This window comes from Patella vulgata, chromosome 9 (assembly GCF_932274485.2).
Source record: "Patella vulgata chromosome 9, xgPatVulg1.2, whole genome shotgun sequence".
Classification (NCBI taxonomy): Eukaryota; Metazoa; Mollusca; class Gastropoda; family Patellidae; genus Patella; species Patella vulgata.
The window spans coordinates 9,045,659-9,058,905 of NC_065887.2; the positions used below are offsets into that span (position 1 = coordinate 9,045,659).

Below are 13,247 nucleotides of genomic sequence, written 5' to 3' on the forward strand. Positions count from 1 at the left end.
TATAAGTCTTATTTGTTTTGTGTTTTGGTACACTACAGGAATCTAATGAGGTAATGTTTAATCCAACATCTGGTGAACTGAAACCTCTGGAGAGAAGAACTATCTCAATACATTTTACACCATCTAAAGTTGCTACTGTCCATAGAGTCTTTGAAGTTAGTGTTGAAGATGGCAATAAATGGTAAGTCTGATGAAATGAAATGAAGTGTGGATTAACGTCTTAATTTTCTGTACCGACTAGCCTAATGAAGACAGATGCATTGAAATGAAATGTATTTTAACGTCCTACTTTTCTGCATCTACTGGGCTAATGAAGACAGATGCAATGAAATGAAATGGGGTTTAAAGTCCTACTTTACTGCACTGATTAGGCTAATGAACCCAGATGCAATGAAATGAAATGTAATCTAACATCCTACTTTTCTGCACCTACTGGGCTAATGAAGACTAGCCTTGACAGATGCTATGAAATGAAATGGGAGGTAGCTGAAAGGTTTAATGCATGTGCTTTAGATCATGCAGTTTGTCATTGAGTCAAGTGGCATGGTTTCAAATCCCTGCTTGCATGTGACAAGAAGTAGGGTTTCCAGATACTTTGGTTTTCTCCCACTTCTAAAGACCCCTACATGCATGTATGAATTAATGGAATTAAAATTGAACCATATGCTAGTCCCCAAAAAGGACCTAGTTTGTGTCAAGTGGACGTTAAACACCATTTCTCTCTCTTTCGGGGTGTTGGATAGCCGAATGGTTAGCGCGTGCATGTTGTATCATAAGGTCTTGTCATTGAGTCAGCTGGCATGGTTTCGATTTCCCAGTTGTGGGTTTTCTCTGTGTCCTGCGGTTTCTACCCTTTGCCAAAGATCCCTACTGGCAAGCGAATTATGGAAATAAAATAGAACCATATGTTAGTCCCTAAATGACCTAGTTTTTGTTGAGTGCAGGTTAAACTCTCTCTCTCTCTCTCTCTCTCTCTCTCTCTCTCTCTCTCTTATGATGAAAGGTTGCATCTTATATTTTAATAATCATCAGTGTTTTTTGCCTTCAGTTCTATTGCTGGTTATGCAGAAGTTCAGAGTCCTGCTGTTTGTCTAATGGAGTGTGAACTATCACCCAAAGATATTTATGTTGGTGTTCCTGTACTCTGTAAAGCTGTTTTACATAACCAAACTTTTATGACTACACACTTTGAATGGGGCAAGGTATGTTTTATTTTGTAACAGTTGAATTTATGTTCTTTCTTGAAACCTTTTAAACTTTTTCTTGGTTATTTTTTTTCAAATATTCATATGTCTAAATTTTTAAGCTTTAGAATTATAAATAAAACATCGCTGAAGAATTAAAATTTAAAGAAAAATGATAACAATTGTTTACTTTTTATCAGAACCTCATGTAAAAAAAAATTTCAAGTTCTAAAATTTTAAACAAAACATCTCACAAGCCACTTATAAAGAGACCCTTATAACTAACTTTTGGACTCAAAGTGATATAGATTATTAATTAGAAATTTATTAACATGACAAGACCATAATCAACTCTCTAGACTATCCGATGCTCTGATTTTCATCAGATTGAAACAAGATCGTTGTTTAATAATTCAATTAAAAAAAACATAATCAAGATGTTGTTTACTATCATCACAATGTTAGCAATGACAATCGAGACTTCGCTATTCTCCAAGAAGTCCTAACATCGCTGAGAATGAAGTAATTTAACTGAAATTTTCAATATATTCATTTTTCATTATCTATTTTTCTACTACTATAGCAAGAGCTGTCAGCTCTTTATCTAAATCTTACATATTGTATCTTTAAGAGACCCTGAGGAACTAAAATGACTTTAGTTTTGTCTAAGATCAATTTGATAATTATAAAAAAAAAAATAATTCAGTGATGGAATCAACAAATAAACTAATAATAAAACTTGATCACTTGTGGTTTGATTTAAACATACATTATGCAGGTCTTTCTTTAGGCCTGAAGTGTTATATAAATTATTAATTAGACATTTATTAACAAAGCAAGACCATAATCAACTCTTGATGGAATCGGATGCTCAAGATATTAACTAGAGGCATTTCAAAATTTAATTTAAAAATGGGAAAGCGAGGCTCAATCTCGAATATACCAGTGCCCTGGTTACAACTATGCACGCATTTTGTCAAAACTACAACCAGTTATAACTTTGCTCAGAATGAAGTAATTTGAATGAAATTTTCACTATTTTCATTTTACATTATCTATTTTTGAGATACTATAGCAAGAATGGTCAGCTCTTTATCTAAATCTTACCTATGTTTAATATGAGTTGTTATGTTGTAGCCTGAAGGAAGATCTAGTGAGACATGTAGTATAGAAATAGATCAGATAAATGGAAGACTTGCACCTAAAGAAGAAAAAACAATCACTGTTAGCTTTGTCTCTAGTCAAGTGGTAAGCAAAATTTACTACTCTATATATACCATCAACTGTTAGCTTTGTCTCTAGCCAAGTGGTAAGCAAAATTTACTACTCTATATATACCATCAACATTTAAAAAAAAAAAAATAATGTCAATTCGAGTACCGGTGTATAAAATGAAATTGGGTTTAACACAATGCGTTTCTGCATCGACTTGGCTAATGAAGACGGGTATACGCCATGCATTGTTTGTTATATATGAGAGAAATTGTGCGCGGACAGCGGCACTACGTTCTACTCTTATATCAAATTCTTCAAGGATTGTTTTACATGCACATCAACATGCATTTTCCATGCCTGACCGGAGACCTCTGGGCTGGCTAGCCAGTGTCTTACCCACTGACCCACCGCAACTTCCTAATTCCAGTTCACTATGCATTTAAATAAAATAAGTATTTTTGCTTGAAAGTCGTGTAACTTCTCCATGGGGAAAATTTTAGTAGATCTTTTTGTTAAACTTATTGCTTGTAATTGATTTACGTTAATTCTTATAACCACAGGGGCTTGTAGATGATTTAAGGATACCCTGTAAAGTTGAAGGTATGGATCAACCACTGTGTTTGAGTTTAACTTGTGATGTTCTTGGCCTTTCTGTTGTATGTAAAACATCAGACAGTAAACAAAATATGAGGTAGGCTCAGGGTTTTTTGTTTTAAAGGGGTTTTGGTTTAAAAAAAAAATTTTGTTTTATGAAAGTTTAGTATGAATAATAGTTTTGAAGCTTGGACCATAATACTGAGAATACTGGAAAATCATATGATGTTTACACTGTAAAGTTGATATTGTTGACTAAGCAACAAATAGCTTTTATAAATGACAATGTATGAATCTAACAGATCTAAGTCGTCATTTTATATACATAATGTTTATTAGTCAGTTATAATTGTTAGTAATCAGAAGGTAGTCATTAAAGTAGGTGTTTTGTCCCTAAGGTGTCATTACTAAAGGGCCCAGGTTCATAAGTCAATGGTATCAGCTTACCAGTGTTAAGAAATAATACAGGGTATAATTATAGCTCTCCTGTCAAAAGGTGACACCTAGTAACTCACATTTTTCTTATTTTGAGAAAACAAAGGAAAACGTAATAAACGAATATTAAACTCCAGCTTATGCATTGATTTGACTATTGAGTTACTAGGTTTTTCTGTGGCATACTACTAGACAAATGAAGGAAGTTGCTAGGTTGTGTCATGGGTTTAACTGCTTACAAAATCAAAAGATTGGAATATCTAGTACAACAACAGGAAGCACATACCCTAGTAACTACAAATTTTGATTAAAAAAAGTGAGTTACTAGGTTTTGACTTTTGACAGGAGAGCTGTTATGAGAAAATGTTGTTCTACTTGTTACTACTGCCTTGTTTGTCAGGTTAAAATGGAGGGCCATTTTACTTGTAAAAGTATGTGTTTGTTGAAGTCAAACGTGAATCAACATGTCTAAACCATAAAGATACTTTCCCCACGTACAAACTGGGTGATTTGATGATATATTTGGACTAAAAACATATTCAAACTAAATAATCTATCAAAAATTTGCTTCCCCAATCCCTCTCAAAACTCTGTATTCGTCGGGAGATACTGCAAGCTATAAATAAACTGGTGTTAGACACCATGTGGGAGGGTCCATTTTTGTCCCCCGCCTTTCGAAGAAAGCAGGGGACTATTAAAATGGGTTCGTCCGTCTGTCTGTCCGTCTGTCTGTCTGTCCGTCTGTCTGTCCGTCTGTCTGTCCGTCACACTTTTTGGGACACAATAACTCTCTTCCTAATTGAGCTAGAATGTTCAAACTTGGTGTATGTGTTTATTAGGTCAATGCCTTGATGGAGTTCGAAGATGAGCATTTTCCGCTTAGGGTAAGCAGAGATAAGCAATTTGATTGGTTGATGCTTTGGGACACGATAACTCTCTTCCTAATTGGGCTAGAATGTTCAAACTTGGTGTATGTGTTGATTAGGTCAATGCCTTGATGGAGTTTGAAGATGAGCATTTTCCGCTTAGGGTAAGCAGAGATAAGCAATTTGATTGGTTGATGCTTTGGGACACGATAACTTTTAATTGAGCTAGAATGTTCAAACTTGGTGTATGTGTTTATTAGGTCAATGCCTTGATGGAGTTCGAAGATGAGCATTTTCCGCTTAGGGTAAGCAGAGATAAGCAATTTGATTGGTTGATACTTTGGGGCACGATAACTCTCTTCCTAATTGAGCTAGAATGTTCAAACTTGGTGTATGTGTTGATTAGGTCAATGCCTTGATGGAGTTCGAAGATGAGCATTTTCCGCTTAGGGTAAGCAGAGATAAGCAATTTGATTGGTTGATGCTTTTGGACACGATAACTTTAGTTCTAATTAAGTGAGATTGATGAAACTTGGTGTATAGTTTCATTACAGTAATACCTTGACTAAGTTTGATAATGAGCATTTTCTGCTCAGGGTAAGCAGAGCGATACGCAATTTGATTGGTCGAGACTTTGGAAAACAATAACTCTCCTACTTTGATTGTTAGACTATAAGTAAAGATATACTGTTTGATTGTTCAATACTTTGTAAAAGATAATTTGTGATAAATTTATATGTGTCCTCTAATTATTTTCCTATTTCGGCGGGGGACATCAGCCTCACTGTTGGCTTGTTCAGAATGTATTTTTCGTTACTTACTGTTCATGTAAATGTAAACTACATTTTCCGCCATTTAATTGCAGAGTCTTTTGTACGTTGACCCCCCCCCCTCCTTAATGTTCCCAAAACCGCCTAACCATTTCATCAAAAAATAACAACCGCTCCCTCAGTAAAGCTAGCACACAGTTGGATTGCCAGTTACTGATACCCTGACATTTTTGCCAAGTGCTTGCCCCATGGGTATTTTTCAGTGAATCCAGTACTTTTTTTTAATAAGATGTATCTTTAAAATATCGTTTCAGTGAGAAACTAGAAGTTGATTTTGGAGAAGACGTAGACTTGGGAGCTAATCCTAGACGTTATTTGTATATTTGTAATGAGACAGCTATACCAGCTAGTTATAGTATAACTGTAACAAACTTCCCTGTTACTCCACCAACTCCACCAGAAAAACGACTTGATACAACAGGAACAAGGTAATTACAACATCTAACCCACTACCGGGAGGTGCGTGGGGGCAAGGAGGGCAGCTCCCCCCCCCCCCCGGGTGCCGAATAAAGCCCCTTCCATTGAATGCAATATGAAGCCAACGATCAATGTGCCCACATCAGTATGGGTGCCCCATAAAGCTGAGTGACATTGGTTGGGTTGCCCCCAGCTAGCTATGGGTCTGGGGGCTTGGGTGGCCAAATGGTATAGTATGTGCACTTTAGATCATAATGTCTGTCATTGAGTCAAGAAGCTTGGTTTCGATTCCCAACGTGTACGTGACAAGAAGTAGAATCGCCAGTCCAACCTCATGGGTTTTCTCCGGGTTCTCTGATTTCTTCCCACTTCTAGAAACCCCTACGAATAAGCGAATTATTGGAATAAAATTGAACCATATGTTAATCCTGAAATGACCTAGTTTTTCTGGAGTGGTCATTAAACCTATCTCTCTCTCCAAGAGACTCCAATTTCTGATATTTCTTGACATGGAAATTATTATTGACCTTGTTGAAATAACTTACATTTATTGGTGTTTTAAGTTTGTCCACCCATATATTCTTCATGTTTGTTGTGAGAGATTTATTACAAATTTGAATTTTCTGTAATAAATGAATAGTTTTCATTTAATTTCAAAACTCCCTTTTTTCAGTATGAGAAAAGCTCTACTGGGACGAACCCCTAATTTGGCGGATACAGTCTCAGGAGCCAGAGCTCAATCAGGTAAGTGTTGATGGTCAAAAATGTTTTTAAACAGAAAAATATTAATATCTGGTGTCAATGAAATATTGATTCAAATAGGTAATAAGATTGAATGGAGTAATGATAGCTCATGATCAGTGTGTAAGGTGCTGGCTTACTAACCTGGCACCGACAGGTTTCCTCTTGTCAGTGGTGCAGAACGAAGGAACTGACAAGGACAGCTGTCTAGTCGGTCGAATGGGATGTAAAACCGAGGACCTGTGTATACATTAGTGTGCACGTAAAAGATCCCTTGGCAGTTGGAATTTGATATAAGAGTAGGCCATATTGCCTGGGCAAAATTTCCCTCATAGCACGCTGTATAGCATATGCCCGTCTTCATTAGCCCAGTCGGAGCAGAACAGTAGGAAGTTTTATACCCCATTTCATTTCACTAACCAGGCGGTGACAAGTTCTATTCCAGTGCTGATAAAGTTCCACTGGATTTTCCGGCATGGTTTTCCCTTCCCACTAGTGGTACAGGACAAAGGGTCTGGCAAGGAATGGCTTACAGTCGTTCCAATGGAACTTATTACTGAGGTCCTGTATATATATATCTTGGCGTGCACTTAAAAGAAGCCTTGACACTTGGAAATTATTGTCTGTCCGAGCATTATCTCTTACAAGTTAGTTTAAAGTGAAATGTGCAATAGTCTTGATTGATACTCTTATGTCTAATGATCGATTAAGACCTATAATATTTTGTGTTTGTTGAATTTTATATCAGATTTATCTAAAGCAGTGTTAAGTAGTGGATTAGGTGCTGGTTTTAGTGTGAGTCCAGCCAATGGTAACTTATCACCGTATGGAGAAGAAGTTATAGAGATAACAGCGTATAGTAATATATGGGGTAGTTATACAGATAACATAACTTGTAAGGTGGGTATTTACAGATATTATTCCGAGTCTATAAGCGTGGATTAAGTCTTAGAAATTTGACAATTTTCATTAAATGCAAATCAGACATCGTTACTTTAAACATACATTATGCAAGAGCTAAATCTGCCTATTGCAGGTCTTTCGTTTGGCCACAACTGCTATATAAATCACTAATTAGACATTAATTAACTTATCCAAACTATAATCAACTCAAGATACAATCGCTTGCCTGTGATATTTATTGGATTGAAATACATTTTGTGAATACCGGTAATATTGAAACGTAAAAATGGATATTCGAGACGTCAGTTTTTTTTCGTACTGACTTTAGTAATGATGATCGAGGCTAGCCTATAATTCAAAAGCTAATTTTCAGCATATTCTATTTACGTTACATGTTTTTCAACTCTTTATCTAATCTCCTATAATACCCTTTTAAAATAGAACACTAAGATTGTACTAATGTTATAGAGAATTAAGATAGGAGATTTTATTAGGGTTTTACTATAATACCCTTTTAAAATAGAACACTAAGATTGTACTAATGTTATAGAGAATTAAGATAGGAGATTTTATTAGGGTTTTACTATAATACCCTTTTAAAATAGAACACTAAGATTGTACTAATGTTATAGAGAATTAAGATAGGAGATTTTATTAGGGTTTTACTATAATACCCTTTTCAAATAGAACACTAAGATTTTACTAATGTTATAGAGAACTATGATAGGAGATTTTATTAGGGTTTTGCTATAATACCCTTTTAAAATTGAACACTAAGATTTTACTAATGTTGATGTAAATAACAGAGATATTACTGAATACATCATAGAGGACTGAGATTTACAGAATATCAATAAGGTCTAAACAGCTATATGTTTTGCAATTGATTTGCTTGAATCTTCAAGGATTAAAAGTTTGAATTCTGTAATCTTAGCTGTAGAAGCAAACCTGGCAAACTACCAGGTAGTTCTTCCTCAGTTGAATTATTTTACATAGTACCATTTACCCATATTCAGGATCACTTGTTCCTGATTTTGTAATAGTATATGTTTATGTTACAGGTAGGTGATATGGAAGCTATAACGATACCAGTTAGTATGACAGTTGTTGGATGTCCTCTAAACTTCCAGATGACAGCGGCAATACCAGATCAAAAACCTATTGTCAGGTACAAAAACATCATATATCTAATATCTCACTGGGTTAAAGAAGAAATGTATTTCAGTAAATAAAACTAGTTTATTTTGTACAATGAGGGATGGGTGACCGTATAGTCTAAGTGTGCACTGTAGCTCATAAGTAAATCAGTTTTTTCTTATTTGGATGTAAATTTTGGACATGTTGTAAGAAGTGGTCTAAATTTGTACCTCAAATATTAAAATGCAATAATGATATGATGAGTTTGTTAACAATCAGTAAACTATATAATATGTCACAATATGTGCCTGTTTCTAGATTTGGAACTCATGTATCTGGTGTCAGAAGTGTTAAAAGAAATATGAGAATCAACAACACGAGTCCTTTTGGTACGTAAACTTATATCATTGTATCTTATTATTTGGTTTTACTGGAATACAATGAGTAATAGAACCAGGTGAATAACAGAATATAATAATTAATGGAAAATATTATTCTTTGTTTTTAATTGTAGATATTCGATTGGATTGGAGAGTGTTTAATCAAATGAAAGGAGATGACCAGCTGTTAGATTTTACTGTGTGTTACGGCAGATGTTTTCCAATACTGGATCAAGATGGAAATGAGATTATCAACTCTGATGAAGGTTTCACAGTTAATTTATTTTTCATTAAAATCGCATCCTCTTATAATAGGACTTATTTTATTCAAGGGTGTTTTGTCAGTGAGTGGTCTAACACATGCATTTTAGATCATAAGGTCGAACTGTCATTGAGTCATTTGGGGGGTGAATGGCTGAATAGTTAGTGTGTGCGTGTTGTATCATAAGGTCTGTCATTGAGTCACATGTGTAAGCTGATACCGTTGACTAATGAAGCTAAGCCTTTTAGTAATGACAATTTTTGTAAATAAATCTTATAAGTGGTCAGTATTCTAAACTAATGTTTAGTATGTATAGAAAGTGGTTAGAAATTATACAGTTGTCATTAATTAGCAAGTGTGTAACTAGCTGTAAAAAATGTGATTATTTATAACACCCATCACTATTGAATACACAAACCTAAGCAATAGTGGTGTATAAAACAAAACACCTACTTAATGACTACTGCCTGATTACTAACAGATTTAACTAACTAATACACATTATGTATATAAACTGATGACTTTGATCTATTAGTGTCGTATATTTTCATTTATAACAGTTATTTGTTGCTTAATCAACGATATCAATGTTACAGTGTCAACTGGCTTGGTTTTTGTTTGCCCTGTTGTACATCACAAGGAGTAGGGTTGCTTGTCCAACCTTGTGGCTTTTCTCCGGGTCCTCCAGTTTCCTCCCTCTGTTAAAGACCCCTACACACAAGGGCATTATTGAAATAAGATTGAACCATATGTTAGTCCTGAAATGACCTAGTTTGTGTCAATAATTAGGTAAAGATACTATAACTCTTCAGTCGTCTAGAGAAAAGTTAATGTCCTCATCAGTTTTGTAACATAGGTTTCCTCACTGCAAAAAGTTTTAGTGATCTAGAAAATTATTTAAAAATATATTTACAAGTCCTGTAATGACCCAGCTTGTGTAAAGTGCACATCAAACCTATATTTTGACTTCTATAATAGTTGTTTATTTTAAAGTCTTTAACTTCATAAAAAAAATATAAATCTCTTCAGAGATGCCAGCATTGGAAAGAGCACCAACAGAATTTATTCCAAATTCTCCCGACACAACTCCTGCAGTCAGTCGTCAAGTTACAAGAATCACAGAAGTGTTGGAAAAAGTTCCTGAGAAAGATGAGTTAGCTGAAGTGCCTGAAGATGTTCCAGTTGAAGAAGTATCAGATAACGCTCCAGAAAATGAAAATAAAACAGGAGGTCCAGAAAACCCTGGAGAGGAAATTGTTTTAAAAGACGATAAAAATGAAGAAGAAGTGAAAGAAACTGAAGAAAATCCTAAGATCATTTCAGTATTTTTGAATGCTCATGAAGGACAGATTTCTCAACGACCGTATAAAATTACACCAGAACAACTGGTGAGCTATTCTGTATCACTTGATATACACTGTATTATGTTACTATGTTTTTATAAGACCGGTTATAGCTCTTCAAATGGATCTTTTGTTTTAAAAAAAGTTCTTTTGTTTTAAAAAAAGTTCTTTTGTTTTAAAAAAAAGTTCTTTTGTTTTAAAAAAAGTTCTTTTGTTTTAAAAAAAGTTCTTTTGTTTTAAAAAAAAGTTCTTTTGTTTTAAAAAAAAGCTTTTTTGTTTTAAAAAAAAGATCTTTTGTTTTAAAAAAAAGCTTTTTTGTTTTAAAAAAAGGTTCTTTTGTTTTTAAAAAAAAAAAATATATTTTATTTTTCAACAAATGTTCTTTTATTTTTTAAAAAAAGTTCTTTTATTTTTTTAAAAAAAAGTTCTTTTATTTTTTAAAAAAAAGTTCTTTTATTTATTTATTTTTTCTTTTATTTTTTAAAAAGGTTCTTTAATTTAAAAAAAACAGTTCTTTTATTTAAAAATAATTGATGTTTGGTATTGTCAATCCGAATAAAAAAATACTGTGGGGAAATAATGTGCTTGCTTTCTCGCAGTAAAAACCTGATATACAATGGTTTCTTTTTATATTCCTCACATAATTGTTGGATGTTTTGTTTTTTAAAAAAAGGTTGTACCAGCCAATGGCCGTGCCCAGGTTTTTGCTGTTTTTACACCACTACCAGCCAATCAGGTGACCGATGTTATGGATTGTCTTGGTTATGCTCTAGGTTATATGAGTTTAGATGGAAAGGTAAGATTAATTATGTTCTAACAAATCCCTTAATGTATGTGATTAAAATACAATCTGATTAAAATACAGATTTATATCTTGTTTGTTTATTTTTTTTTATACTTATGATGGCCTACACTACACTAGTGTAGTAAAGAAATGAAATGAAATGGGGTTTAACGTCCTACTGTTCTGCTCCTATACTGGGCTAATGAAGACGGCCATACGCCATACAGTGTGCTATGAGAGAAATTTTGCCTGGGCAGTGGTGCTACGGCCTACTCTTATATTGAATTCCAACTGCCAAGGGATCTTTTGTGTGCACGCCAATATGTACACAGGACCTCGCTTTTTCGTCCCATCCGAAAAACTAGACAACTGTCCTTGTCGGGCCCTCCGTTCTGCATCACTGACAAGGGGAAACCACGCCGGAAAATCTGGATGAACTTTCTCGGCCAATGCAGGGATCGAACACCCGACTTCCAGGCTAGCAAGCTAGCGTCTGACCCACTTAGCCACGTGATCCCCCGTGTAGTAAAGACAAATTAAACAAAATTTTGAACTATTAAAAACGAAACGAAATAGGATCTGTGTTTTAATAAGATTGACTAAAAATAAACAGGCCTTCAACTAATGACTCTGACCAAATGGCACAGATACCTAGTAAAAATAACAGAAAAAAAGTTGGGAATCTGTCCTGAACAAAATGTCCATGATACTATAAGGAATTAAAACGATTAATAAACAAACAGAAAATAAGTTAATATCCTTAAATGACATTTAGTAGTAGAGATATAATATTCATAATAACACAACTTTATGGATGTACTATTTCTTGGTTTATTACATACAACATTTCAATATTCTTATGTGGTATCTTTATCAAGCAATGATCAATAATGAAGTAGTATGGTAAATCCATAAAGTTGCATGTAATAAACCAAGAAGTAGTAAATCCATAAAGTTGTGTTATAATGAAAGAAAATAAGTTGAGAACCTGTCCTGAACTAATTGTCCCAGATAGGTATCGTATCAAAAAAAAAAATAAACAGAAAAAAGAAGAATCTGCCCCAGATGAAATGACAGGCACCAGATGAATTGCACCTGACAAAAAAAAAGAATTTGGTCCTGACGATGTCTGTGACAGGTGTCTTATTTCCAGGCTTGTTCACCTATTTGATTACCTGTGGATTATATTAATTTCTATTGAAAACTGTTAAAATTACTTCCCTGGACAGTTAATTTGATATTGTTTTGTTTTATTAGGCTGCTGGTATACCTGGTCAGGTGTGTAGAAAGGAGGCGTATGAAGCCTCTACATTAAGATTAGATATGACAGCACAGCTCAAGCCAGCTCTGTAAGTAATATACAATATCCAATATTAGTCAAATTAGTGCTTGGTATTGCCACTGAAGTCACAATACGATGCGTATTGCAATCCAAGTGTTATCACGATTCTTAAAGTTACAATTTCATATTTTTAAGTTATATTTTTAAATTGTATGAAAATAAAGCCCTAAAATAGATGGTATCTATAAACAGTCCTATCTTGTTAAAGAATAATCCTATTAATCCTATAATTCACTATTGCCAGTTGAGAAATTGGCAAAAATATCATTTTCAACTTCAAATTCAAATGGGGAATAGGAAAACAAGGGAGGTAATTGTGTTATTATTTCCGGTGTGAAGATTTTTAAGTGTGAGAAAGATAACCTATGATCGTATAATAGTGAGTTGACAAGCTATTCAGCGAAAGACATAGAAATAATTATGTTTTGACTTTCTTAGAAAATATGAAATTGTAACTTTAACCAGGTCCAAATTTACCAAGAAAACAACAGGATAAATGAATAATTGATATTTTTAGTCCTGCCAATGTCGAGGAAATAAAACTGTTTTATATCACGATATTAATGTGGATCAAAATAAGGACCAGAACAATTTAACAAAAAAGAATCGCGATACATTGATTCAGCGTCTCACGATTCAATACGCAGTTCGTTGGAAGATGAATCACGATATATCGATTCAACAATATATCATGGCAGCACTATAATAAAATATATTTAAACAAAATGAATTATATGACATAAATGTTAACACACCTTCCTAATTAAATATATGTTTAGCCAGGTACGTTGAAATAATAGGTTCGTTCTGAGAC

General features: G+C 34.0%; 1 protein-coding gene across 1 annotated transcript in view; it reads left to right on the top strand.

The window, feature by feature from the left end:
* Positions 1 to 13,247, top strand: part of LOC126832397 (deleted in lung and esophageal cancer protein 1) — a 41,575-nt gene that overhangs the window by 20,485 nt on the left and 7,843 nt on the right. The window contains exons 19-31 of the mRNA XM_050563153.2: positions 39 to 181; positions 1,049 to 1,202; positions 2,322 to 2,432; positions 2,960 to 3,090; positions 5,379 to 5,552; positions 6,215 to 6,285; positions 7,031 to 7,182; positions 8,247 to 8,353; positions 8,641 to 8,711; positions 8,837 to 8,968; positions 9,994 to 10,352; positions 10,981 to 11,103; positions 12,349 to 12,440. Of these exons, the coding sequence (XP_050419110.1) occupies positions 39 to 181; positions 1,049 to 1,202; positions 2,322 to 2,432; positions 2,960 to 3,090; positions 5,379 to 5,552; positions 6,215 to 6,285; positions 7,031 to 7,182; positions 8,247 to 8,353; positions 8,641 to 8,711; positions 8,837 to 8,968; positions 9,994 to 10,352; positions 10,981 to 11,103; positions 12,349 to 12,440 (1,820 nt within the window). The remainder of the gene's footprint in view (positions 1 to 38; positions 182 to 1,048; positions 1,203 to 2,321; positions 2,433 to 2,959; positions 3,091 to 5,378; positions 5,553 to 6,214; positions 6,286 to 7,030; positions 7,183 to 8,246; positions 8,354 to 8,640; positions 8,712 to 8,836; positions 8,969 to 9,993; positions 10,353 to 10,980; positions 11,104 to 12,348; positions 12,441 to 13,247) is intronic.